The 27231-nt window shown below is 40.4% G+C and overlaps 1 protein-coding gene across 2 annotated transcripts in view; it reads right to left on the reverse strand.

Moving 5' to 3' along the window:
* Window positions 1-19750, reverse strand: part of Atp8a2 (ATPase phospholipid transporting 8A2) — a 619499-nt gene extending 599749 nt beyond the window's left edge. For both annotated transcript variants that reach the window (XM_071610764.1, XM_027941579.2), the window contains exon 1: window positions 19675-19750. In XM_071610764.1, coding sequence (XP_071466865.1) covers window positions 19675-19750 — 76 coding nt within the window. The remainder of the gene's footprint in view (window positions 1-19674) is intronic.
* Window positions 19751-27231: the final 7481 nt, after the last annotated feature.

The following is a 27231-nucleotide window of genomic DNA, read 5'->3' on the forward strand; positions in this document are numbered from 1 at the left end:
CAAAGAGGAAGGGACATTGGTCCAAGATGGAAATGTGCAGTGTTCAAAGCAAAGGCATGGTGTGTGTAAAAGCAGTAAAAGTAGAATCTTCTTCTGACTGCAGTATCAAGAACCTGCCAGGATGGTGCTCACTCTCAGTTACTGGCCTGCATCAAGTCTGTGAGGTCAGAGATGAACACTTTACTCACCAGGGAGGGGACCCAGGAATGCTGCACTCATATTACATGGGCTCAGCACTAATGGGGTGCACCCAGGGACATCCAGGCCACCTTTGACCATCCATCTTTGTGCAATTGAATTTGATAGCTTTATTTTTAAATTCATATACTTGCTTATTGTACATTATGACAGATTGATGCCTGCTGGTATTTTCCAAACCATTTTCTTAACAACAAACACTCAACTGGGACAATATGACTGTTACATGCTGTCATTTCTCCTGAGCCCTGCATACCCTTAAGAGAGCTTGTGCAGCGGTCCCCACAATGACCAACATTCCTTCTCCATGACCTCTGAATGGCAACCTGCAAGTGCAAGAACTTCAAGAGGCATACTTAACAAGAATTGTTTTTTCTTTCCCAAATGCCTAAAGGTATGTAAAGGGATTCAACTCAGACTGATATTTGCACTCATTGAAATCTTAATGATATTCAAGTCAAGGTGAAATTCCTGCCCCCAGAACCTACATGGGAAGTGAATAATAATGTAAAGTAGGTATTACCATATATGACAACTGCTTTCATTCATTATCAACTTTCTTGCTATTCCTTCCACAAGACCCAAAAGAACTTTTTAGGGACAGGGATTAGGACTTTTAATTTGTTTAACTTGATCATAGCTCAGTGCCTAGCACACCAGAGGCCTTCAACCAATAAATAGATGATGGAAGAATGGGTGTATAAATACAGGATGAATGGGCAGATGAAGAGATGGACATAAGAGTTCAGGTAGGGAGAAATTATCACACACTGGAGTGTAAAGGAGGAGGCAGGATTTATTCATATGGATTTTTCCATAATAAAATTAAAATAAATCCTCAGATCAGAGTCTTCCTCTCTGATTTACAGGTTCTGTCAAAGTCAGAACATTATCTCCATGACTCATTCCATTCTCTCATTTCACTGTTGGGGCTCAGAAAATAATACCCCCAAACTCCAGGGTATAGTGAATTGGATTAAAAGGAAAAAACTCAAATTTTTATCTCTGACCTTCCCTCCCTCACCTGCAGCCTGTCTGAATCCTTTTTCACTCCCAAAGCACACAGACTTCCTCTGAAGTTCTCTTACAAAGAATGCAGTTGTTATGAAATACCATTAACTAGGAAAGACCAACCATGGAGAAGGAAGAGACAAAAGGTCTCTATGCCCAGAACAAGCCACCTGGACAAACTTTTCATCTATCCTTCTGATGGTAAATGTTCGTTTATCATCCTCATAACTCCTTTAGCAATTAATTATGCTTTGCAGGCACTTTTATAATTGTCTTGGAATAACATTTATTTTCTATTATTTCCTTTTCCCATGTCCAGGTCTTATCTCCCCAACCAGATGGTATATTCCTTGGAAACAGAAAATGGATAGTATAATACATCCTTTATCCACCTTCTGTATCCAGCTCACTGATCGACACATTAGACAGGAGAGATGGCCCATAAATATTTATTGATTTGAATCAGACTCACTGTGTGAGGATATTTTGGATACTGTTTCAATGCAAAGTTGAGTATGATAAACAGGTTCACAAGTGCATTTCTCCATTAATCAAAAACACAACTTTTCTCAAATGCCCAAATGTCTAAATCATACATTTCTCTGGTTAATCTATCAATGAGATAAAAGATGAGCCTATTCTGGCAGCACATGCTTATAATCCCAGCCACTTGGAAGGCTGAAGCAGGAGGGTTGTGTTTAAGGCCAGCCTCAGCAACTTAGGGAGACACTGTCTCAAAATTTAAAAGCCTAGGAGGGATGCTAGGGATGTAACTCAGTGGTAAAGAACCCCTGGGTGTGATTCTCCATACCACAAGGGAAAAAATAATAATTTGACTTTAAAGAACTTCAAGTAACCCTGGACCAGCTGAATATGCCTCAGTGAAAGTGTTGGGACTGCGCTGATCCCTCCCTCTCAGTCCTGTTTCCTTGGCAGATAATTACTGGCCACATTTAACATAGTTTGGGGGGGGGAAATATTATAGAAAGAATTTATCAGACTCAATAAAATCACATATCTGCTTTAACATTATAAAGCCTAACAATTTCTATTTTATCCTTTTTACATCTAAAATGCTGGGTTTTCTTAATTTCAAACTCATCTCTTTTCAGTTCCTAAAACAATGGCTACTTCCATCCCTGTATTCCCCCAAATTTTATTAAGTGCCGCTATTGTTTAGTTTTTGTTTGTCTTATTGTACTTATTTTTTTTTGTACTGGGTATTAAACCCAGGGGCTCTCTACCACTGGGCTACCAACCTTTGTTTTTCTTTTGTTGTTTTAAGACAGAGTCTCTGGAAGCTGCTAAGGCTGGTTTCAAACTTGCAATTCTCCTGTCTCGGCCCCTGTAGTTGCTGGGATTACAAGTATACACCACCATGCCTAGCATTATTGCATCTTTCTAAGAGGAATTTAATCTTTATTAGTCTCTGGTAGGGAGCAAGCAGTTTGTCCTGTGCTCACAGAATACCACCCCCACCCTCGTAGCTGCAGAGTGATGGTCCTTGTGTATCACAGAGCTGTGCCTGAGGCCCTTTAGTTGGTTTCCTATTGGGTGTTTCTTAACCTCTTTGGTGAATCTATTTTTTAAATTTTTATTAATTTTTTAAATTTCTATATGACACCAGTATACATTACAATTCATATTACAGATACGCAGAACAATTTTTCATATCTCTGGTTGTATACAAAGTATATTCACACCAATTTGTGTCTTTATATAAGTACTTTGGATAATGATGGTGAAATGTGATGGTCACATTTCACCATCATTAATAACCCCATGGCCCCTCCCTTCCCCTCCAACCCCTCTGCCCTATCTAGAGTTCGTCTATTCCTCCCATGCTCCCCCTCCCTACCCCACTATGAATCAGCCTCCTTATATCAGAGAAAACATTTGGCATTTGGGTTTTTGGGGATTGGCTAACTCCACTTAGCATTATCTTCTCCAACCCCATCCATTTACCTGCAAATGCCATGATCTTATTCTCTTTTATTGCTGAGTAATATTCCTTCTTGCTTTCCCTCCTTTCTTCCTTCCCCCGCCCCTTCTGGCCTTCCCTTCTTTTTTTTTTTTTTTTAAATTTTTATTGTGGGTTGTTCAAAACATTACAAATTTCTTGACATATCATATTCCACACTTTGATTCAAGTGGGTTGGCCTTCCCTTCTTAATCCTGACACTAAATGAGAAAAATCACAAAATAGCTCCACAAAAACAATCTTGACAGCAAAAATGTCTGAAAACAGTACTATGGTTTGAATCTTGAATGTCCTTCAAAGGCCCATGTGTTGAAGGCTTGGCCCCCACGAGGGTAACTATTGGGAGCTGGTGGGACCTCTCAGTGGTGAGGCCTGGTGGGATGTCTTTTTGACATTAGGGGTATGCCCTTGAAGGGGACAGTGGGACGCCGCAACTGCCTCTCTCTTTTTCCTTCCTGGCCATGAGATAAGAAGGCTTCCTCTGCCGTGCCCCCACCGTGATGTGCTGCCTCAGCAGAAACCCAAACAATGGGGCCAACGAGTCACCGACTGGAACCTCCAATAGTGCGAGCCCAAATTTAACCTTTTCTCTTTATAAGTTGATTATCTCAGATATTTTTATTGTGACAAAAAGCTAACACAATTAGTAAAGATAAAAGGTTTTAATTAATGGATAGAAATATATTTACAGATTAAAGAATAAAACTGTAAGCTTAGACACCTATCAAAATCCCTTAAGATTACAAAATTATCATTGAGTTTTAGGAAGTTATGGCTCTAGGTAATGTTTCAATGACTTCAATCATTCTCCCATTTTTCTAGAGGTACACTGAGGTGAGTTGATGAAGGGGGACCAGTGAGGTATCCGAGGCCGTGTAGCTATGCACATCCCAGTGATGATGCAAACTGCTACTAAACATGGGCTCAAGTAGGTAGACACCACCAAGAGTTAAGCCCAACACCTTCAATAACTAGGATGTGCTAACAATGACCCAGGATGTGCCCAGGACTCAGCCACCCAAGAGTGACCTAAAAAGCTGGAGGAAGAGTTTAGAGATCAATGTGCACACACAAATGAGAGGAGACAAAAGTTTGGAACGTGGAAAGAGGTCCATTTAGACCCCGCTGCTCAGACCCATTTGCACTATCTTAGTTTCTGCTAATACATGGGGTCTGAGGCACATGGCTGTCACCACTGCCCTGGGAATCCTCAATTGCTCTCTAGCACAGCCACCTGAGCAAAATTTATCGGGTCATTTAGGAGCAGAATTCCAAGCACAGAATCAGCCTGTTCTCTTTATTTTTCAAAAGCTAAAGAAGTGGGGTATCAGAGCACTAATCTCTAAGATATATTGAGAACTCAAAAATCTTAACACCAAAAAAAACAAATAACCCAATTAATAAATGGGCCAAGGAACTGAACAGACACTTCTCAGAAGATGATCAACAATCAATCAACAAATATATGAAAAAATGTTCAACATCTCTAGCAATTAGAAAAATACAAATCAAAACTATTCTAAGATTTCATCTCACTCCAGTCAGAATGGCAGCTATCAAGAATACAAACAACCATAAGTGTTGGCCAGGATGTGGGGGAAAAGGGCACACTCTTATACTGCTGGTAAGACTGCAAATTGGTGCAGCCAATATGAAAAGCAGTATGGAGATTTCTTGGAAAACTGGAAATGGAACCACGATTTTACCCAGCTATCCCACTCCTCGGTCTATATCCAAAGGACTTAAAAACAGCATACTACAGGGTTGCAGCCACATCAATGTTTATAGCAGCACAATTCACAAGAGCTAAACTGTGGAACCAACCTAGATGCCCCAAAGTAGATGAATGGATAAAGAAACTGTGGTATATACACACAATAGAATATTACTCAGCAATAAAATAGAATAAAATCATGGCATTTGCAGGTAAATGGATGGAGTTGGAACATAATGCTAAGTGAAGTAAGCCAATCCCCAAAAACCAAATGCCAAATGTCTTCTCTGATATAAGGAGGCTGATTCATAATGGGGATGGGAGAAACATACGAACTCTAGATAGGGAAAAGGGGAAGGAGGGGAAGAGAGTGAGCATGGGAGTAGGAAAGGCAGTGGAATGAGATGGACATCATTACTCTAAGTACATGTATAAAGACACGAATGGTATAACTCTAGGTTGTATACAACCAGAGATATGAGAAACTGTGCTACATATGTGTAATATTAATTGAAATGCATTCTGCTGACATATATAGCAAATTAGAATAATTAAAAAAAAAAGAAGGGGAAATTATCCCCTTAACAGACCAGGACAGCAATTAATTCCTGTATTTACAGGACCAGTTAGGAAGGTCCCTCAATGGTGTGTTCTAAGGGGAAATCAGAGGAGAAGGAAAAATGACATCACTAAATTGCTTCAGAAAAGAAAGGACAGGATATTTTCCAAAGCAAAAAAACATCCATCCCTACTCGCGGATCACCCACCACATCCCTTCGCACAGTTTTGCTGAAGTGCAAGTTTCAATGGGTGTCATCTCAGTCTACGGCCATATCAACTCAGGAGTGGAAGCATCAAGGTTGGTCGACAGGACTCTGCATAACCACTGACCTCCTCTAAGTTTCACAAAGCACCATCACCATACAGAAAACTGGTTTTGTTTCTCAAGAAAAGAGAAATTCTTGCACGTTTCCACAAATGACATTTCTAATGCTATTTAAACATTAGGCTAATCATGGTAGTCATTAGACCCTCCAAGACATCATCTCCATATAAAGATCAAATGATCTGGAGAGAAGTGAACAATCTAGTTACAAGACAAAATAAAATGGAGATAGTCCAGGTCCCTGTATCCCTAGTATACTATTCTGGAAATAATTATGTCACATTAATAGTTGTTGCTTTAGTAATTAATTTTATAATGATAAATAATACTTATTAAGTTTCAGGTAATGTTCTGTGCTTTATATATGTTATCTTGTTTAAGTTTCTCAATAATTCAGAGGGGAGGTATTATGAGCCAAATTTTATAGACAGAGACAATGAAGCTGAGAGAATTAGGTAACTTCCCTGTGGATACCTAGGTAGTAAATGTCAGTGTCACACTCAAAACAAGTCTATCTGGAGTTGTCTGGAAGATATCCTCTCCTAAAGAAAGGATATTGGATACAGCCTAACTGCACCCTAAATCACACAAAAATAGCATAGCTTGTTTGCTTGCCCTCCTCTACCAGCAAGTACACATTTCAACACAAAAAGGAGAGAGCAAATCAATGCATCCTATGGCTCACATGGTCCCAAACCACCCTGGGTGAGGGCTAAACCACTACAACATTGGCCTTTTAGAAATGGAAAGCCTGACAGTTTTCTTTTGGAGAGGGTTCTCCTCTGTTCACAGGACATTGAGCTGATCATGCAGAAGGAAAGACAAGCAATGACTGGCCATTTTCAGTGTAGGCCAGTGAGTGGCACATTCCATCCAACCCTGAGCTCACTAAAGACAGTGCATGAACCCTGGCCCTTTTCTTTACTCCTTCCATGGATGCCCAGCTGTAAAAAAAAGAGAGAGAGACAGAGAGTTCTGAAATCACGGGCAATTAAGACATATTAACGCGATAAAAAAGACAAAGCACAACAGAACTCACAAACTAAAGCAATCAGAAAAAGTCTTTTAAGTAACTATAATTCACATCCTCCAGGAAATAAATGAGTTGTCAATGCATGAGACAATACTAGACTATTATGAAGAAAAAAGAATTAGAAGTCTTTAAAATAAAAAATATATATAACTGTTGAAATAAAAACTCAATAGATACTAATAACTGAAAGAGAAAAAAATAAATCAAAGCTGAAGAGTGAATTACTGAACTATTAGACAAAGCCAAGAAATTTGTTCAAAATGGGGCACAAGGGGACTAAGAATGTGAAAGAAAAATTCAGAAAGCTGGGGGAGAGACAGAGGCAGTGAGAGCAGTACAATTCTAAAGTGGAATGAAGAATGGGGAGACTCAGGGAAGAGCAGACTTGAAGAATGAAGATGTGAGAATTCCTAGTCCAATGAGGTGGGTGCAGTGGCGCATGCCTGTAATCCCAGCAGCTCAGGAGGCTGAGGCAGAAGGATCATGAGTTCAAAGCCAGCCTCAGCAAAAGTGAGGGGCTAAGCAACACAGTGAGACCCTGTCTCAAAAAAAAAAAACTTCAAAATAGGGCTGGGGATGGGGCTCAGTGGTTGAGCACCCCTGAGTTCAATCCCCAGTACCGAGAGAGAGAGAGAGAGAGAGAGAGAGAGAGAGAGAGAGAGAGAGAGAAAGATACAAGTCTCAGACTGAAAAGGCTTTCCAGCACTGAGAAGATAACTAGTGGGGGAAAACACATTATGCTGAAATTTCAGAACATCAAGAATGACTATATCAACTGCAAATTGGTGCAACCACTCTGGAAAGCAGTAGGAATTCCTCAGAAAGCTTAGAATGGAACCACCATTTGACCCAGTTATCCCACTTCCAAAAGACTATAGTGATGTGGCCACATCAATGTTTACAGCAGCTCAATTCACAATAGCTAAGGTATAGTATCAACCTAGGTGCCCTTCAACAGATGAATGGATAAATAAAATGTGGTATATATATACACACAATGGAATATTATTCAGCCATAAAGATGAGTGTAAGTGTAATTATGGCATTTGCCAGTAAATGGATGGAACTGGAGATAATATCATGCTAAATGAAATAAGGCCAAATGTTCTCTCTGATACACAGATGCTAACACACAATAAGGCAGGGTGAAGGAGGAAGAATAGAAGTTCACTGGATTAGACAAAGAGCAAGGAAGGGAAGGGAGAGGGAATGGGAATAGGAAAGATAGCAGAATGAATCAGACGTAACTTTCCTATGTTCATATATGAATACATGACCACCAGTGTAACTCCACATCAGGTACAACCACAAGAATGGGAAGTGTACTCCATGTATGTATAATACATCAAAATATATTCTACTGTTACATATAACTAAAAAGAACAAAAAAACTTAAAAAAAAAGAATGACTACATCAGTAAAAAAAAAAAAATCAAAATGAAAAAAGCTGTAAAAGAACAAGAATCAGATTAACAGATTCTTATCAGCAAATCTGGCAACCGAAAGATAACAAAGGGCTGACAGAAAGGAATATATGGCCTAGAATTCCATATTCAGCACATGGTTGTTTAATTGGGATGATGTTATGGATGCATTTTCAGGAACACAAATAATCCGACTGTTTACCACTCACGGATGCTCACTGAAAGATCCCCAGGGATCTGCTCACCAAAAAGAATGAAACTCAAGAAAGCACTGGTGAGTAGATCCATAAATCCCTGTTAACTGTGTGGGGTGGTGGGATGAATTACTCTCTGGTGATTTTGACAAGAAAGGGGATAAGACAGCATGGAATAAGACTTTGCGAAGTTTTCTGTCTTCTCTTTGTTTGGGGGAGGTCACTGTGGACAAGAAAGGAGATATATGCTAATTAACTCTAGCTATAATTAGGAACAAAAATAAGTAAATATGTGTCTTCATCACTTACAAGTGTCATCTGGAAGAATGAGTGTATGTGTATGAACTTAAAAATGCTAAGAAAAAATATTGTTGAAGAAAACTTGAACACTGAAAGCATAATTCATGAAAGAAAAAATGTTGCATTTTGCAAAAATTAAAACTTCTCAGCAAAAACCACTGTCAGGTGAATGAAAAGAAAAGCCATGGACTGGGAGAAAATGTTTGGAAAACGTATCTTTCCATCCTAAATTTTATGATTTAGATATGAGCTATTCCCCCAAAGCTCATATGTGAGACAATGCAAAAATGGTGAGTCATGAGATCCTTAACCTAATCAGTGCATTAATCCCTTGACAGGGATTACCTGGGTGGTAATTGTAGGCAGGTACAGTGTGGCTGGAGGAGAGAGGTCACAGGGAGCATGACTTTGGAGTATATATTTTGTTTCTGGTGAACCAGAGCCCTATCTGCTTCCTGTGGCCATGCCCTGAGACACTTTCCTCTACCACACTCTTCTGCCAGTATGTTCTGCCTCACCTCTGACCCAGATCAATGGTGTAGGCCACCAGTGTACTGTGATCTCTGAGTCCCTAATAAACTTTTCCTCCTTTAAAATTGTTCTCATCAGGTCTTTTGGGCACAGTGGCAAACTACCGGACCAAAACCCTAAACATACAAAGATCTCCTAAAATTCAACAATAGGAAAATAAATAATTTATAAATGGGTAAAAGATCTGGACAGATGTTTTACCAAAGAAGGAATACAGATGGCAATTAAGCATGAAAAGATGCTCCATATCATATGTCATCAGAGAATTGCAAATTCCAACAATAACGAGATACCACTACTCACCTATTAAATGTCTAAAATCCAAAATAATGACACCAAATGCTGGTGAGGATGTGGAGAAACAGAAACTCTCGCTCACTGCTGATGGGAATACAAAATTATACAGCTACTTTACACAGTCTGGCAGTCTCTTATAAAACTAAACATATTCTTACCATATGGTCCAGCAATTGCCCTCCTTGGTATTTATCCAGAGAAGTTGAAAACTTAAGTCCACCAAAAAACCTTCACACAAGTGTTTAAAGCAGCTTTATTCATAATTCCCTAAAACTGGAAGCAACCAAAACGTACTTCAGTAAGTGACTGGGTAAATAAACTGGTATATCCAGATGATGGATACGGTACAGGGATAGAAAGAAATGAGCTATCAAGTCATGAAAATTCATGGAAGAATCTTGAGTACATGATTCCAACTACGTGACATTCTGGGGAAGACAAAACTACAGAGACAGTAAAAGGAGCAGTGGTTTCTAGGGATGGATGAATGGGCAAGGACAGGGGATTCTCAGGGCAGGGGAGCCATTCTGTATGATACTTCACTGGAGGATACATGTCATTAACATTAACATATGACACTTCAGTGCTGACATCATGGTGCTGATGTTATGGTGTGATGCTTCCATGCTCAATTCAGTGTTAACACAGACTTCACCATCCCCAAATGTCACGTCCACCACCTCAGCACAGTACTGCCTGCCTTACCCTGGTACATCTTATCAATGTATCATCTGCATAAAAGCTCGGATGATGGACTTGGGCCTCCTATGAAATAGCTCTCTTACCCTGGGTACCTTCAGTCATACTCTATGCCCATGTTCACAAATCCAAGGTCTCAGATGAGGGGGTGTAGCTCGATGGTACCGCACCTGCCTAAAGTGCGTGAGGCCCTGGTTCAATTCCCAGCACCACAAAATAAATAAATAAAGCCAAGATCTCCTTTGGAAAATATCCTAGGCTTAACTCTTTATTTTACAGACTCACAGATTGGGAGCCAAAGCACCCTAACCATATACTATTGATACAAGATATCAGACTACTAATAATCACACAAGCATTGTCTTGGTTATCATCACTATATTTATTATCACAGCACATAATTTCTTCAGTACAGTTTAAAAGAAATTCCTAAAAATTCAAAGTCCTGAACAATTAAAAAAAAAAAAAAGTCTAACATTATCTCCTAGAAATAAAATTTATCTTTGTCTTCTCAGCAAGACCCAGGGATGCTAACAACCCAATGGTGTTTGAATACTATGATAGTTCATTTTCTGCTGCCATAATGAAATACCTGAAGCTGCCTAACTTTATAAAGAGAAGAGGTTTGTTTATCTCATGGTGCTGAGGGTTCCAGGCCATAGTGCCAGGATTAGCTCAGTTCTGGTGAGGATCTCACGCTAGATAGCATCACAATGGTAGGAGTGTGTGTGAGGGAGAGAGATCACATAGTGAGAGCAGAAGCCAGCCATGGTGACTTGACTGGCCAGGCTGGATCCTTTATAAAATCACTCTTAAGAGAAACAACTCAGAGTCCCACAGGAACTACCATAATCCCTTCTGAGGGCCAAACCCCAGTAGGTCACCTAAAGGCCTCCACTAGGCCCCACCTCTTAAAACACACACGGAGGAATGAGCTTCCATGACATGAACCTGTGGGGGACCAAACCTTGCAAACGACACCTAGAAAAGTCTTTTTTTTTTCTTCTGTATTTACTTCCTCCATTTTCCTGGCAAACTTATTTGAGAAAGCAATAAATTATGGAGAAGATACATGTGAAGGAGACATTTCTAACTGGAGGACATCATGCTAAGTGAAATAAGCCAGTTCCAAAAAACCAAAGGCAGAAATGTTCTCCCTGATATGTGGATGCTAACCCTCCACAAGGGAGGGGAAGATTAGAAGTTCACTGGACTAGACAAAAGGGAATGAGGGGGAGGGAGGGAGGATGGGAATGGGGAGGGAAAAAGAAAAAAATAATAAATCCAACTCTAGTGACTGGTCTCTGAGGAGAAAAAAAAAAAAAAAACGCTGAGATGCCTCTGGTCTTGAAGGCTGCTGGTGTGGGAGTTCCAGGGATTTGCCACTGTTCTCCCCAGACTGGGCAACACACAGGCAGGGGCTCCTTTACTCATAAGTGAAGAGTGCATAATATTTAAAGATCTTCTCTTCAAACATTGACTGATAACATCAGTCAACAGTCAAAGACTCAACTAACTGGATTTTATTAGAGATCATGTTCAGAGAAATAATAGCATTTCACTGTACTATGACCCAGTTCATTTTCAAAATTAATTTAAGGTGAAAATCTTAGATTATGCCCAAGGCATGTTTTTGAACATGGTAAGAGGAAGACAAAACAATCCTGAAAAGACTACTGCAGGAATCCAAAGACACTGTCTCTAGGGTCTTTCCCTCTGACACTGTTCTTGGATCATTGGGCAAGTCCCTGGAACCCTTTTGTGTCTTTGGTGTCCCCACCTACAAATAGGAGTGCTGGTGGTCCGATGATTTTATTTCTGAAAGCCTGAAACTCCATGAATAGTCGATAAAAGATGTTTGGACTAGATGATTTGTAATACTGTTCTCTAACAGAAATATACTGCAAGCCACATAGTGACAATTTAAAATTTTCTAGTAGCCACATGAAAAAAGTAAAAAGAAATCCAGAAAATAATTTTAATAACATTTTATTTTGCCTGACATATCGAAAATATATTTTTTCAATATGTAGTAAACGTAAAACCTATTACTGATTCCTTATAACATATTTTAAATTTCTCTTTTGTACTACTAGGCCCTGGAAATCCAGTGTGTATTTTACAATAACAGCACAGCTCTGTTCTGACTCACCTTTCCTCAAGCCACATGTGGCTAGTGGCCACTATACTGGGTGGCACAGTTCTATAAAATTTACGTTTCAACTTTGATAACCTCTAACTTTGTTAAGTTTTGCCAACTCTGTATAAAAGATCTTAGGCTCCGCCAAAGACAAACAATACCACTTTTCTACTTGCCCACGATCAGGAGAGTTCCTCCCTCATCTCTCACTTCCTGGTTTCCATCTCTATGGAGTATAGATTTCAACTCAGCTGTTTCCCATAAGCCCTCTCTCTTCTCTGATGTTGCCCTGATTCAAGCCTCATTATTTCCCAATTGATATATGATGACAGGCCCTGACTCTGCACTTCATTTACAATCTTCCTTTCAGTTTGTGTCCAGCCCAATTTCTTGTTACTGGAGAACCCTTCTCAGGGGCCTGCCAGTGTTGGTATCTGCCCTTTCAGAAAACCTGCCCAGTCCCATCAGAAAAGCATACGGTACAATAGTTAAATAGAGTTAAGGAAATATATTTCCAAACATCCAGAAAGGGCAACATGAAAATGAACTTAGAGTAGACCCAGCAAGTGTATTTCTATTATTCTCTCCAGCATGCACAAGAAGCAGGACAACTTGGGGAAGTGGCATGTGGGGCTGGGGATACTACAGAAACAGTACACTCTCTTAGAGCTTAGCAATAGGTTCAGCTGAACCCCAGCTGCTGAACGAGTCTCCTTAGATTCCTGAGGAAAGAGGATCACCTTGTTTGCTATATATATACAGTAACAACTGCTGTGGGCTCTAAAAGCAAAAATTCTGTAGTTTTAAAGGCAAAGTTATGCTTCCTTGACACAGTAGAATGAGGAAAAGAAAGGGCAAATTGAAAAGAGTCTTAAATAAAGATAATCATTATGTAGCTAAAGATAGCTGGTAAGAGGCCTGATCCCCTGGCATACCAAGGGAATATACCAGCAGGCAATCTACTGTTTTCTCCATTGAATACAAATGATCTGCTCCACTCTACAAGGGCATCATGACCATGAAAAAAAAAAAAAAAAGGTGTCTTTGAACTTAGTATTTGCAATGAGATTTCAATGTCAGAATAGGGAATTCCTCATTCCATGGAGTAGTTTTCTTACCCTAGTTCCCCGTATAATCAGTCTCAGTAATGTGCTTAAAATATTTACAGTAATCCTGGGATCCTTGGTGCTATGTGCAGCTAACACAGAATCTCTGGAGATACAAAAAGGGGAAGTGCACTCAAATACATCTCTGAAACATGAAATATACACATGCTGATAATCTGGCATAAGATTACACAAGGGTGGAAAACGTACTTCCAAATGCAAACTCTCTGAATCAAAATGAATGAGAATGAGACCACTTTAAAAAATTTTAACTGAGTTTATTTGAGCAAAGAACAATTCATGAATTGGGCAGGATTAGGTCACTTTTTAGGATGAAATATGATGACATATCAGATGGTGGTTCTTACAGAGAGGTGGGAGGAAGGTAAGAGATGAACCATCAAAGCAAGAGACACGCACAAAAATAAGACACACATGTATGGTAACAGGTTGATGCAGTAAGTCCTCCAACAATGGCTGGTGAATAAACATCATCCCTATGCATGCACTTCTTTTTCTCTTTCTTTTTTATTTTGTTTTTAATTTTTTTTTTGATGGGTCTCACTATACTGACAGAATTGGTTGCTGGTTCTGAACCCCCTGGGCTCAAGTGATCTTCTGTCTCAGCCTGGTCCAGAGTAACTGGGACTACAAGCACCCCACATGGCTTCACACACATTCTATGGACACATAGACCCAGAGAGCCACGAGGACATGACTATTCCCCACTTCAGTGCCTCTCTATCCCCATAAGAGCCCTCTCCTGGTCTGGAGCAGGTCCTGTTTTCTGTTTGCCCTTGACAATGATAAGGAGAAACTCCCAGGTTATGAATGTGACATCACTTTTATTTTTAGCCTTTCTTAATGGTTGTTAACATTTGCTCTGAGGGTTTTTACCGGACTAAAAGGATGTAAATAACATCTTATATCAGTGTCATATTGACGAGACGCATATTTAGTAACTGTAAAGATCCAAAGAGTGAGGGTAGAGACCCATCCTTAGAGGCACTGTACACACATCCTCTCATAAATGTCTAAAAACATTTTAGAGAATAATTTTAATTTAATCCAATTGTCTAGCCGGCACCTCTCTCAGATAAGGGTTTAAGATAAAACGTCTGTTGTAAATGTAAAATCAATTATTAAACAACTGAAGCTATCAAGTGAGGTGCATATTGGCCACCTGGAGGCACAAGGCATACTACTTCCAACAGGAGGTGATAACCTTCAGAGGCACCAGGGGACGAACATTCTAAAAATCAGAGTGGCTGGTGAGTGTTCATTTCTGCAATCACATATGCCTGGATAACGATGCTGAAAGAACACTCAAATTCCTCTATCATGACTATGCAGTTATTTCCTAGTTAAGCCTCCACCATTAGATTTAGGGGGAAGGGACAACTGAAGTTCTTGCCTTTTCTGCTATTCTGTAGGGTAAATGTCTAGGTGAAGGAGTTTGTCTTAGTTGATGACAGCATTAGAAATATAACATATTGCCTATATAAGCTTCATCACACATGAAATAATTAACACATGCATTTGTGTGCACATCACACATACCACTACAAACCTTGTGAGGCAAAAATATCCTTGTCTATAAGAGAAGTAAAAGAATATGTTTAACCATCAGGGTAACAAAAAGTGTAAAACTTGAATCCAATTCCCTCCAAACCTAAAATTTGGCATTTTTAAAAATTTTTTTTTTTAGTTATCAATGGATCTTTATTTCATTTATTTATATGTGGTGCTGAGAATCGAACTCAAGGCCTCACACATTTCAGGCAAGTGTCCTACTGCTGAGCCACAGCCCCAGCCCAAAAATTTGGCATCTTGACCCCCACACACATATACTTCCAAACAAAATCTAGACCTTTAGAATAAGCCCAAAAATTACCCAGGACACAACTCAGTCAAATCTTTATTGAGTAGTTTCTAGATGGTGGAGAAAATGGAACCCAGAGAAATTAGACCCATGTCTGTCTTTATTTCTTATGAAGGAAGAGCAAACAATGTGGAATGAATGAATTCGTTCTGTTCACCTCACATGTGATATAGAACTAGGCTGATTGGAGACTGCAGAATGTTCACTAGACTTGGGAATTAGCTGGTTCTGCTGGAGATTAACCACTAAGCAAAGAATTTCTCTGTATTTTTTTTTCATCCTGTGAAATGAAGGGATTAAATGATCTCTGGGATATCTTCCAGCTCTTACGTTATAACATTACAGCTCCTTGTATTTTCAGCTGCCCTGATTCTTCTCCTCAAAACTTGGGGCAAGATGTTATGGGAAAGCAAAGTCCATATAGGAATTCATGTTTTTAAAAAAAGACATCTTTCATGACCAGGAGAGGGCAGGAGAGATAGATTAGGTGTGAGATTTACAGCAGAACTCCCAGGACAGTTTCTGGAAGATCTGCAATCATTGGGTTTGGTATTTGGTCTGTGCACTTGCTGCCCACCTGCTCTTTATGATAATCTTTTATTTAGCCAAATCCAGAAATTCAATAAGATAGGTTGGAAACTTCTGCCCTGGACAGTACTGAAGTTGTAGTCCACAGAAAACAACTCTCCTTTCCTATTTCCACTCCCCACTGCCCCCACACACTTGCCTAACTTCCCTATTCATGCGTGTGTGTATCACCTGTGAGTGTATGTGGAGAGCGGTGATTTGGACCATGGTCTTTAACTAACTTAAAGCTGTGGCTGCACTTTGCCAAGGGAATATTCTGTGCAAAGGTACAGGATGTGATTTCCCAGGAGCTATGGCAGTGCCCTGATTGAGGAAGTTCCAAGCAAATATGCGGAGTGTTTCATGCAAAGGCATGGAACCATAACAGTCTTGACCTTGAGCTCAGACATCAGCTGCTGGGGATAGAGAATTCTGAGCATAACAAAATAACCACAATATCTTGCAAGTGCTGAGACCTTTAAGCCTGCCTACTTTGGAGAAATTTTCCCACAAATAACTTTTGGATGATAACACCTATATAATAAACATGCTGTGCTAGCACTGGGTCACTGTTCCTCCCAGAGATCGGTGTCCCACCCAGTCCCAGTTTTCTCTTTGTAAATGTTTGTGAGTCTTTATTAATCCCCCATCACCCCTCGCCAGTCTTTAGGGTTAGCTGTGCGGGTTATGGCAAGCATAAACTCAAGGTTGGATAGGAGTTGCCAGCCCTTACCACATGCCTTGTAATCAACCCCTAGACCATGAGCTCTATGAGTACGCACCTGCTCAATTCACGGCTCCATCTCCAGCACTCAGAATGGTGCCTGGCACAGAGTAGATGATCAATATATATTTGTGAAATCAATGGCTTTGTTTCCATTCTGTCTCCCTTACTAGATTAAAAGGATCTACCTTGAGCAACTGCAAGCTCCATAAGGACAAGAAAACCCCGTTCTTACTAGTCTTTGGATTCCTATCATTGAGCAAAATATCTAAGACACACTAGCACAAAATAGATCTTTGCAAAGATAGAACTGATAGAAGTGCAATAGAATAATCCAGATAAAGAGAGAAGTCAAAGATGTCTCCAAAGAGATAGTCATCTCAGAATTGCTTTACTAAATAGTACTCTGCTTAGCAGAACTTGAAGCTGACTGTGACCTGTGATCCTCTTATGGAAAGACTGTACAAAATGAGAAGCAGCAGACTTCACTGAAAAATCACATATCTTTAATATTTTTATGGGATTACACACTGTCAGGCCCTTTACCCAAGTTTTTATGAGTCAATCGTGGAAGCCCATACTACTCAGGTCCTCTTCTTGCACATTTATCATAGAAATGCTCTAAATAGACCCCATCCCATAAAATCTTTCATTTGTCTTCTAGAATATCCACCTCTCAATAATGAGATTCCCAGACCCCCATCTCTCCAAATACTCCTGAACCCTCTTACCTTAATTACTCTGCTTTGAGGACCCTGCTCCTCACTGTGGCTCTCGGACCACTGTTCCCCACCAAAAGTCCCTTAATTTGACATGTGTGCCATCACACTGTCCTGCTAGAGGATCAGTCTTAAAACATGCTCTCTTGAACTCACATCTTCTTCCTGCTACTACTCAATTTGATTCCTCTCCACTCGCTTTTCTGAAAAAAATGTATCCAAAAGAGTTTTCTGGACTTGCTGTTTCCAATTCTTGTTCTCTTGTTATCTCTCGCACCTATTCTATCAGACATTCTTTCCTATGATTACACAACAGCAGCTCTTTCAAGGTCAACTGTGACCTCCACAAGGCTAAATCAAGCACCAGTGCCCAAGCCTCCTCTTTCTTGAGCTCTCAGTAGCATTCCTGCCTCTCTGGGCTTCCAAGCGTTCTGGCCATTCTCTCAAACACCTCTGTTGCCCCCAATTTCCCCAACCTTGAAACACTGGAATGCTCAGAATCTCCTCGGACGCTTCTTTTCCAAGCTACATCTGTACACACTGACATCTGGGTACGGTTATGTAATTTATAGGGCCCGGTGCAAAATAAATTGTGGGTACCTTCTTTAGAAATTATTAAGAATTCAAAACAGCAGCAGTAAAACATTAAGGCAAGTGCAAGGCTCTTCCAAGAGCTGGGCCCTGCCCATCTTCAAGCAAGAATGCCTGGAACCAGTCCTACTAAGACAATTGTTGAATTTGTATTTCTGACCTTGAACACACCCCTACACCCCAGATTTATAAACCCAGCTACCTACTAAGCATACCCACTATACTCTCTAATGGGCATCTCAGGTGTGATATGGTCAAAACCAAATTCCCCCAACCCTCCCACCTCCAAAGGAGAACCTGTTCCTCTGCAGTCTCCTCATCTTAGCAAGTGGCAGTATTCTTGCAGCTTCTCAGACCAATCGCCTTGGAGACACCTTTGATTCGCCCTCTTTACAAGGCCCTCATCCAAAGCATAAGCAAATACCCTTGGCTGTACCTTCCAAAACAGAAAGGTTGTCCCCACCTTTCCCCACTCTGATTTCACATTGGTACAACACACCCCTAATAGATTACTGCAGCCCCTCCCAATTGTCTCCCTGTTTCCACTCTTTCTCCCTTGTCTAGACCCTGAAGCTGATGGTCCTTTCAAGAGGGAGGTCTCCCCAAAATGAATTTGAAAGTGCCCTGACTTTGCTCAAGTTTAACAAACCTTCATCAAAATTACCTAAGAAGCTTGTTTCCCTCTCACATTACTCAACTACTGAAATATGAAAGTCGCTTATTTTTCTATGCCTATTTTCTCAAAACAGGAAGAGGGCAAGTGACCCCAGCTCTAAACCCTGAACCTTTCTCTTGTCTCCCACTTGCCGAGAGTCCTGAAACAGTAAGAAACCAAATCTTTAGAAGGTCCTTTTTCAATCTTGCATTACCTAGCGTCTAGCTAACCCATCATGTGTCATAACCACAGATCAGCCAATTCCACAAGATCATGGTTTCTAAATATGTTATATAACATAACAAAGGACTCAAACCAGGTGAGTGGTTGGGGAAGCTGTATTTGAAGTACCCAAGAATGCTACTGTTTTCAAGGATTTCAGTCGCAATCAATATGTGGAGCCTGAATGTGAGTCTGTCTGCCTGCCTGCCTGTCTTATCTGTGTGAGCTTCTGGACACAGTGTTTGCACCGGTTATGGTGAGCTAGTATACGTCGCTACTGTGCGCGCGAGGACCCGGGCCCCAGGTGATAGAAAACACTCCACTGCTCTGGCTCTTAGAACTCTGCAAAAGACACTGCACAACGCGACGCGGCCGCCAGCAGGTTAGGCCAAAAGTCCCCAGAGCCGACCAACCGCGCGCACCGCCGCTGGGAACACTGCCGGCAACTGCGGCTCTAGTAACGTCCATCAGTCGCAGCAACGCGTGGGGCGCACGGGCATGCGCGCAATGCGCACACACGTACACACACACATACACACACACCTGTACCAGGCGGATCTGGGGTCTCTGACGCCCGCCGCCCCCTTTGCCCGAGCATTGGTCCGTTTAGCCTCCTAGGTGCATTGGCGCCACCCCATCCCCAGTACAGAAAGAGCGTGGAGTGAGCGGGTCCTGCAGCCCCAGCAGCCCTGGGAGGAGGGGGGCCAAGCACAGGGCGGGGCAGTGTCACATAACAGCGGGCGCGCCGCCCCCGCCCCCAGCCCGGGCCCACCCTCCCCGCCGCGCCCCTCCCGGCTCACCCACAGACGAGCCGATCCTCGCCCTCCGCTGCAGGGACATCTTAAGAGCTTTGTCCAGGCCTGCACCCTTCAGCATCGCGCCCGTGTCGCTGACTCGGCCGCCCCGGGTGAGCGGAGAAGGCTGAGCGCAAGGCTGGGCACAGGGGCCGCGGCGCGAGGGCCATGGGAGAGCCGGCGACTCTCTGGGCTACGGACTGGCGGGGATCGCCGGCGCCCGTGCCCCACCGCCGCGGAGGCTGCGCGGTTCGTGCCGCAACGGCCAATGCGGCAGCGCCCGCGAACGCCACCGCTGCGGGCCCCGCTGGCCCGGGCTGCGGCGCGGGGGGTGGGGGACCGGCAGTGCTGCGGAGAACCCCGCGGGAGGAGGAGCGGGCTGGGGAGGCTGGGAAGGACCGCAGCACTACGCAGGACCGGGGGCTTTCAGGTGGCGGGGAATGCAGTACAGTGAGCTGATGGGGGATTGGATTGGTGCTTTAGGGAGGCTGTTCTAGAAGGTGGCAGCCCGGGGGGACTCGGGGTCTGAGCCTGTTTGCTACCTATTTGCCTGCTTGTCAGTTGCCATATGATGCAAGCGGAGGCAGTGTAACTCCTGACCTTCTACTTTTTCGCAGTTTCTGAGTCTGGCCTGGTGTTAACTGCGTAGTTTCTTCATGAAACAGATATTTCCAAGATATCTGATGTATGGCCTCGAAACTCAGAGAAGTCCTGGATCTGCAGCCCCCTGGCTCCCACCCATCACAGCCTGTCTAGAATTCTAAATAGTGGCATGTTAGAGCTATAAGAATAGTGCACCTAACCACACGCACACCAGCACCTTCTTGCATAGAAACAAAATTATTGAGAGGTAAGGTGACTTGTCCAAGGTCACTCGATCAATTTTTGTTTTCTTTTGTCAGTGGATGTTTAAACTGCTTGGTCCTCTGGGCAAATTGAGAATATCTGATGAAATTCTGACCTAAGTTAAAAATTCAGGTAAGAGTCTAATCATGTGTATACCGATATGATCATTTCATTTTACATAAAGTAAACACCAGGGACGGACAAGGAGAACAAAGTTCAGAAAGAATCAATGGCTGTTTCAGTCAGCTTTTTCACTGCTGTCACCAAAAGACCTGACAAGAACAATTTTAGAAGAGGAAAAATTTATTGTGGCTCACGGCTTTCTGTCCACAGATAGCCAGCTCCATTGCTTTGTGCCCCAGGTAAGGCAGAGCATCATGGTGGAAGGGTGTGGTAGAGGAAAGCAGCCCAGGACTTGGAACAAGGAACGAGAGAGAGAGAAATTGCCCTCACCATGGACAAAATATATATATATATATATATATACTCCAACGGCACATCCTAGTTAATACTCAATTAATCCCTATCGGAGGATTAATGCACTGATTAGGTTGACTCTCATAACCCAATCAGTTCACCTCTAAACTTTCTTGCCTTGTCTCACACACGCACTTTTACGGGACACCTCATATCTAAACCATAATACTAGGGATAGACAAGACTAAGTGCCGCCCCCACCCCCACCCCAGCTCCTCCTGTCTAGCCTCTGCTAAGGATTTTTCTTAGGAAAATCCAGAAGGGATGGGAAACTTGTACTGAAAAGTGTAGGCTATCAACAGACTGGACTAAATTTTAGTTTCAAGTTCGATTTCTTGTCTGTCTATTCAAAGTGTTTCCCATTATAAATTAATCTATAGGGAGAGTTGAAGACAAAAAATAAAAATTCTTAAGCATTCAGCTGAATTTCAGGGTGGATGTGTTTTCTTTGAGTTTTTCTACCCGCTGAGAATGTAAAGCTGGAGTTAATCCTAGCACTGAATTTGTCAAAACTTTGCCCCTAGTGATTTAGCACATTTTCCGTTTATAATAACCCCTTGAAGGCTAAGCAAATTTTTGAAAAGGACTTGAAAGAATAAGATTTTTTCAGCCCCAAACTTTAAGATCAGTAGAAAACTTTTGTTGTTAAATATAGAACATTTACAGACCTACCCAGTGTCCTACCCTGATTTCACACAACCCCATTACTGCTTTTATTTCCATGTTTATATTGCAAAAAAAATAACAAAAACTGTCCTGACAACTTTGTGGGAGTTTAAGGCAGTTCAGTTGGCACACTTTGAACATCAGTAACATGAGCCCATTCTTTCTTATTTTGGCTGCATGGTCCTAAAAACAATCAGCTGGGATCCTTCTTTCAAGAAGCTATTTTACACAAATGAAGCTGATTGTAGTGGCACATGTCTGTAATCCTAGCAACTGGGGAGGCTAAAGCAGGAGGCTTGCAAGTTCAAGGTTAGTCTCAGTAATTTAGCAAGACCTTGTCTCAAAATAAAAAATAAAAAGGGTTGGGTATATTGTTCACAAGTAAAGCACTCCTGGGTTCAATCCCCAGTACAACAGCATTTAAAAAAAGAATAAAAAAAGCTTCAAGCCACTTCTTAAGCCCCCTTTCTTCAAACTGAAAAAGTTCTGTTTCTTTTGTCTGTTAGTTTCTGCAGTTCTGGAGATTGAACCCAGGGGCTCAGGCATACTCTACTATGCAAGGGCACAACTACTGAACTATACCTTAGTCCTAGCCCTGTTTCTTTTAAAAATTTGTGTGTTTCTTTATATATATATATATATATATATATATATATATACACACATACACACTTTTAAAAGAAAATGGCATATATATTTGGCATATTAAAAATATATTACTCATCCATATATCCACTCCCCAGTTTAGGAAACATTACAGTACAGGCCCAATGGGAGACTATTTACCTTCCCCTAATCCCTTTCTTTTCTTTCTGTTCCCCAGACCAACTTCCTTTTATCCTTTCTTCATTGAGTGTCTTTTTTCTTTCCTTGTTATTATTTACAGACTAATGAACTAAAAGTCAATCCTGATAGTAATAGGCAAGGGTCCAAGGTGGACCATTTCGTTGAAATCTTTTTTCTATGAGGTTCTTACTAACCCATTAAGTCCTAAGTTTTAAATTCTGCAATTATTTCAATTTCAATAAAATTAACATAGGTGCATTAAAATAGGTTGGAAACCATAATCTAGAGCTTATATATTATTGACTGATACTAATATTAATATAATTATTATATAATTATATCATATAATTATATTATATACTATATTTTTATAGGCATTTCACTTCTGGGGTGATGGGGTAAAATGGGTTATATAAATATATTTTGATTACTTAAATCTTTTCTGAATTCTTCTCATTTTTACACATTGTTATTAGAGAGCAGTGTCCCAAACTGTGCATAGAAGAAATATTCAGAAGAACTGTAAATCTCTGTTTTCCCAATGACAAAAAGGGCAATTGTCCCAGATCCTTCCTCCTCTATCAATCATTTCATTCATTCATTCACAGTCATGTCTGGCATTTGGTGGCTGGCAGCTGGGATTTTAGATGGGGCTGGAAACTGGTGTACTTATACATGGCCTCTCCACCTGGGATTCCTTACAACATGTTGGTTGGAGTTCAAGTGTGAGTTCCCAAGAGAGTATCAGGTGGAAGCTGGTATTGGAAAGCATGGCCTTGGAAGTATGCAGCATCACTTTCACCTTACCCTGTTTGTCAAGGCAGTTACAAAGGCCCTGTCAGTTCAAGGGAGGAAGAAGTAGACTTGACTTTCTGATGGAAAAAGTGGCAAGATTCTGGAAAAGCACAGAGTTGGAAACATCGTTGCAACCACTTTTGGAATTGCAGTCTGTCAGAACTAGCAACATGCAAGATTAATGTTAATAAAATATTATTTATAATTACATCATAATCAAGTAGTAGTCATGGAGAAATTCTTGAAAGATGTGCAAGACCTACATGCTGAAAACAAGGCATTTGGGATCCTAGAGAACAAAATTGAGGGACTTATACTATTTGATTCCAGATCTTTCTATAGTACTAATACTAATCAAGACAAGTAGGTTATTGAAATAATAGAGAGGTTTTTAAAGTATATCCAAGCACATATGGTTGGCTAATTTTGACAGAGACACTAAGACTATTCAATAAGGAAGACAGTCTTTTCAATAAGTGATACTATAACAACTTAATAACCATGTTGGGGTGGGGAGCTTTGACTCGCTAACCACAAAAAAAATTCAAAATGGATCATAAACTTACAAGTGAAAAAAAAAGCAACATGCAAATCTTCTGGAAGAAAGCATTGAGAATATATTTCACACAGGACGTAGAAAAAACACTAACCATAAAAGAAAACATTTATATAATTGGACATCATCAAAAAAAAAACTTCTATTCAAGAAAAGAGACCACCAAGAAAGTAGATAGGTAAGCCACAGACTGAGAGAAGATGTTCACAATACATTCATCTGACAAAGGACCCATATTTAGAATATATAAATAATTCCTGCAACTCAATATTAAAAGACATCTAATTTAATAAAAGTGGTCAGAAAACTGGAACATATTATAGATGAGATATACAAAAGTTTAACCAGTACATGAAAAAGTGCTCAAAATCATTAGTTGTCATGAATAGGCAAATTAAAACAATATTCTATACACACTCACTAGAAGGTCAAAATAAAAAGATTGACTCAAATATTACAAAGGATATTGAACACCAGAACTCATGTTATTGGTAGAAATGTAAATTGTTGGTACTGAGGATAGAACCCAGATGTGCTTAACCACTGAGCCACATTCCCTGCATTTTTTTATATTTTATTTTGAGACAGGGTCTTGCTAAGTTGCTTAGGACCTCACTAAGTTGCTGAGGCTGGCCTTGAACTTACAGTCTCCTGCATTAGCCTCCAGAGTCTGTGGGATTACAGGCATGCACCACCATTCCCATCTTGCTGTATACATTTTTTTAAACTTGTAGTTTCTCATAAAATTAAATATACACCTTCTCTATGACTCATAAATTCCACATCTGATATTTCCGCAAAAGAAATGAACACATATTCTATAAAAATATTCAAAATGTAATGTTAATAGTTGCATTATTCATAATAGACACAAATTGGAAACCATCCAAATACCCATCAACAGGTAACGAACTGGTCTATTCCTATAATGGAATATGACTTAGCAATAAAAAGGAACAAATTAACAAGTACACATTGTGTGTATGTGTGTCTACACTTGTGTGTATGTCTCTCTCTCTTCTTATAAAGCCACCAGTATTCTGTCATGTGCACAACATCCTGATGACCTTTTCTAATCCTGATCTCCTGACAAAGGGTCTACTTCTAAAGACCATAGTTGAATTAAATTTCCACCCTCTTAGCAAAAGCAAAATATGAAAGTTTATATAGTAGGGTTCAATGAAATGAGGTTTAAGGAAAAGCAAAAATAAACTCTATGAGTTAGGTTATAGAGATTTACTGGGAAGGAATTCGAAGGCACTTTTGGAGATGATGGAAATTTTCTATTTTTTGACAAAGAAGTGAATATTGGGTGTATATGTTTGTTAAGACTATCAAACTGTACAGTTAAGATTTATACATTTCACTGGAAATTAAAACTCAATTTTTAAAATGCTAATAGGAAATTAGTTTTTAAAATGCTTGAACTACAATACAATAATGTTATTTATAATAGCAAAAAATCTGGAAATTAGGCCCATGAGATGAGAATAAGTTAAAAATTTTTCCTTTAAAACCCCTAATTCTCTTGAAATCAACAAATTTGGAAGGCTATTTAATGAATAGAGAAAATATTTATAGTGATTAATAATGAAGAAAGTGCAAATGCAAAGCTGTGTGTATTTTGTAATCCATTTTTCAATAGATCACAATTAAGTAAATTCTGTACAATTTATCTTTATTGATATATACCATATATCTGTATATGAAGTATTAAAATACTAACAGTAAATTGGAAATGGTGGTACACACCTGCAATCCCAGGAACTCGGGAGGCTAAGACAGGAGGATAGAAAGTTCAGGATCAGCCTCAGCAACTTAGCGAGGCCCTAAGCAACTTAGTGAGATCCTGTCTCAAAATAAAAAATAAAAAGGGCTGGGGATGTAACCCAGTGGTTAAGCACCCCTGGGTTCAATCCTGGTACCAAAAAAAAAAAAAAAAAGTTAACCGTAATCATCTCTGAATGGTGGTCTTTATTTTCTTTTTTATACCTCTCAGTATATTTCAAACTTTTTACAAAAAGAAATGGTGTCTTCTTAAATGAAGTGTGGAAGTACAGTGAGTCTACCAGCCCAAAGTTATGGCTTCCATCTAAAGCAGGGCTGAACATGTTTCTAGGATGAATGCGCAGGATCAAAGTAAGTTCTGCTTGCTGCTATGGTTTGAATATGGTTGTTCCCTCTGCTCCTGTTGGAATTTAATCCCCATTGATATTAAGAGGGTGAAAATGTAATCTAACTATGGTTTTTAGATATGGGACCTTAAGGAGATTGGGATCAGAAAGGTCATCAGGGTAGAGCCCCCATGATTGAATGCTGGTAGCTTTATAAAAAGAGAGAAGAGACAACAGAGGAAACACATGCTTACGTCCCACCTCTTGCCATGTCATGCCCTTCAAGCAAGAAGGCCATCACCAGGATGCAGCCCTCTGACCTTGGATCAGAGTTGTAAGCCACTAGAACTCTCTTTCCTTTGTAATTTATCTGATCTGTGGTAATGTGTTATTAGCAACAAAGAATGGGTTAATACAGTTGCCAAGCCAAACCCAGGGGACAGAAGGGACATGATAATAAGAGTAAAGCACCTCTGTAGCAGATGCCACACAGCTGCAGAGCACCGGGTAATTCAATAGCTAACACCACAACTTGATGACAAATTAACTAGCTTAATAATAATGATTATCACAGCTAGAATGTTAAGTGCATACATTGGTCATTTACTCTAGCTAAATGAATTACTTGGGTTTTCCCTTTTAATTTTTCAAAATAATACAAAGACGAGTACATTATCACCTCTGTTCTGTAGGTGATAACAGCTTGGAGTTAGAGAAGTTACAAATTTGCTTAAGATCAAACAGGTAAGTAGTCAGTGGAGATAGAATTAAGCTCTTGTCAGAGTGTGTCTCATGGTCACACTCATGATGTTGTGACTATTGCATTCCCCTCCTTCTCCAAAGAAGTCTTTCAACAGAGAAGAGGTTAAAAATAAAAAATAAAAAGTATTTCTCAACAGTGACAGTAGCACAAACCGAAAATCGGACTTTTGTATAAACTGCGTAAAGGGCTTTAATTGAGCATCTGTATTGTCTGTCACTTCTGCTGACCAAAGACCAACAAAGGCAGTTACTATTTTGACCACATGAGCACATGCACTCTCCTACACAAAATGAATTAAAAACTCATATTTTACTAAATTCTGAAATTTCTCATCAACCCTCTAGTCACTGAACATCTGTTGCTTTTTCAGGGTTTATGAATGTTCTCTCCTCACTCTCTGTGATTTGGGGAATAGAACTAACAATATCACAAATACAACTCTTCATCCAAGGAGTGGGCTGGGAGCTTCCCAACCAATTAGGGCAAGTCTCTCTAGAAATCTGGAAGTGATCATGTGATCTCAATAGAAGCAACCAGAGGACTTTAGAGAGGCAGAGTCA

This window comes from Marmota flaviventris, chromosome 4 (assembly GCF_047511675.1).
Source record: "Marmota flaviventris isolate mMarFla1 chromosome 4, mMarFla1.hap1, whole genome shotgun sequence".
NCBI lineage: Eukaryota > Metazoa > Chordata > Mammalia > Rodentia > Sciuridae > Marmota > Marmota flaviventris.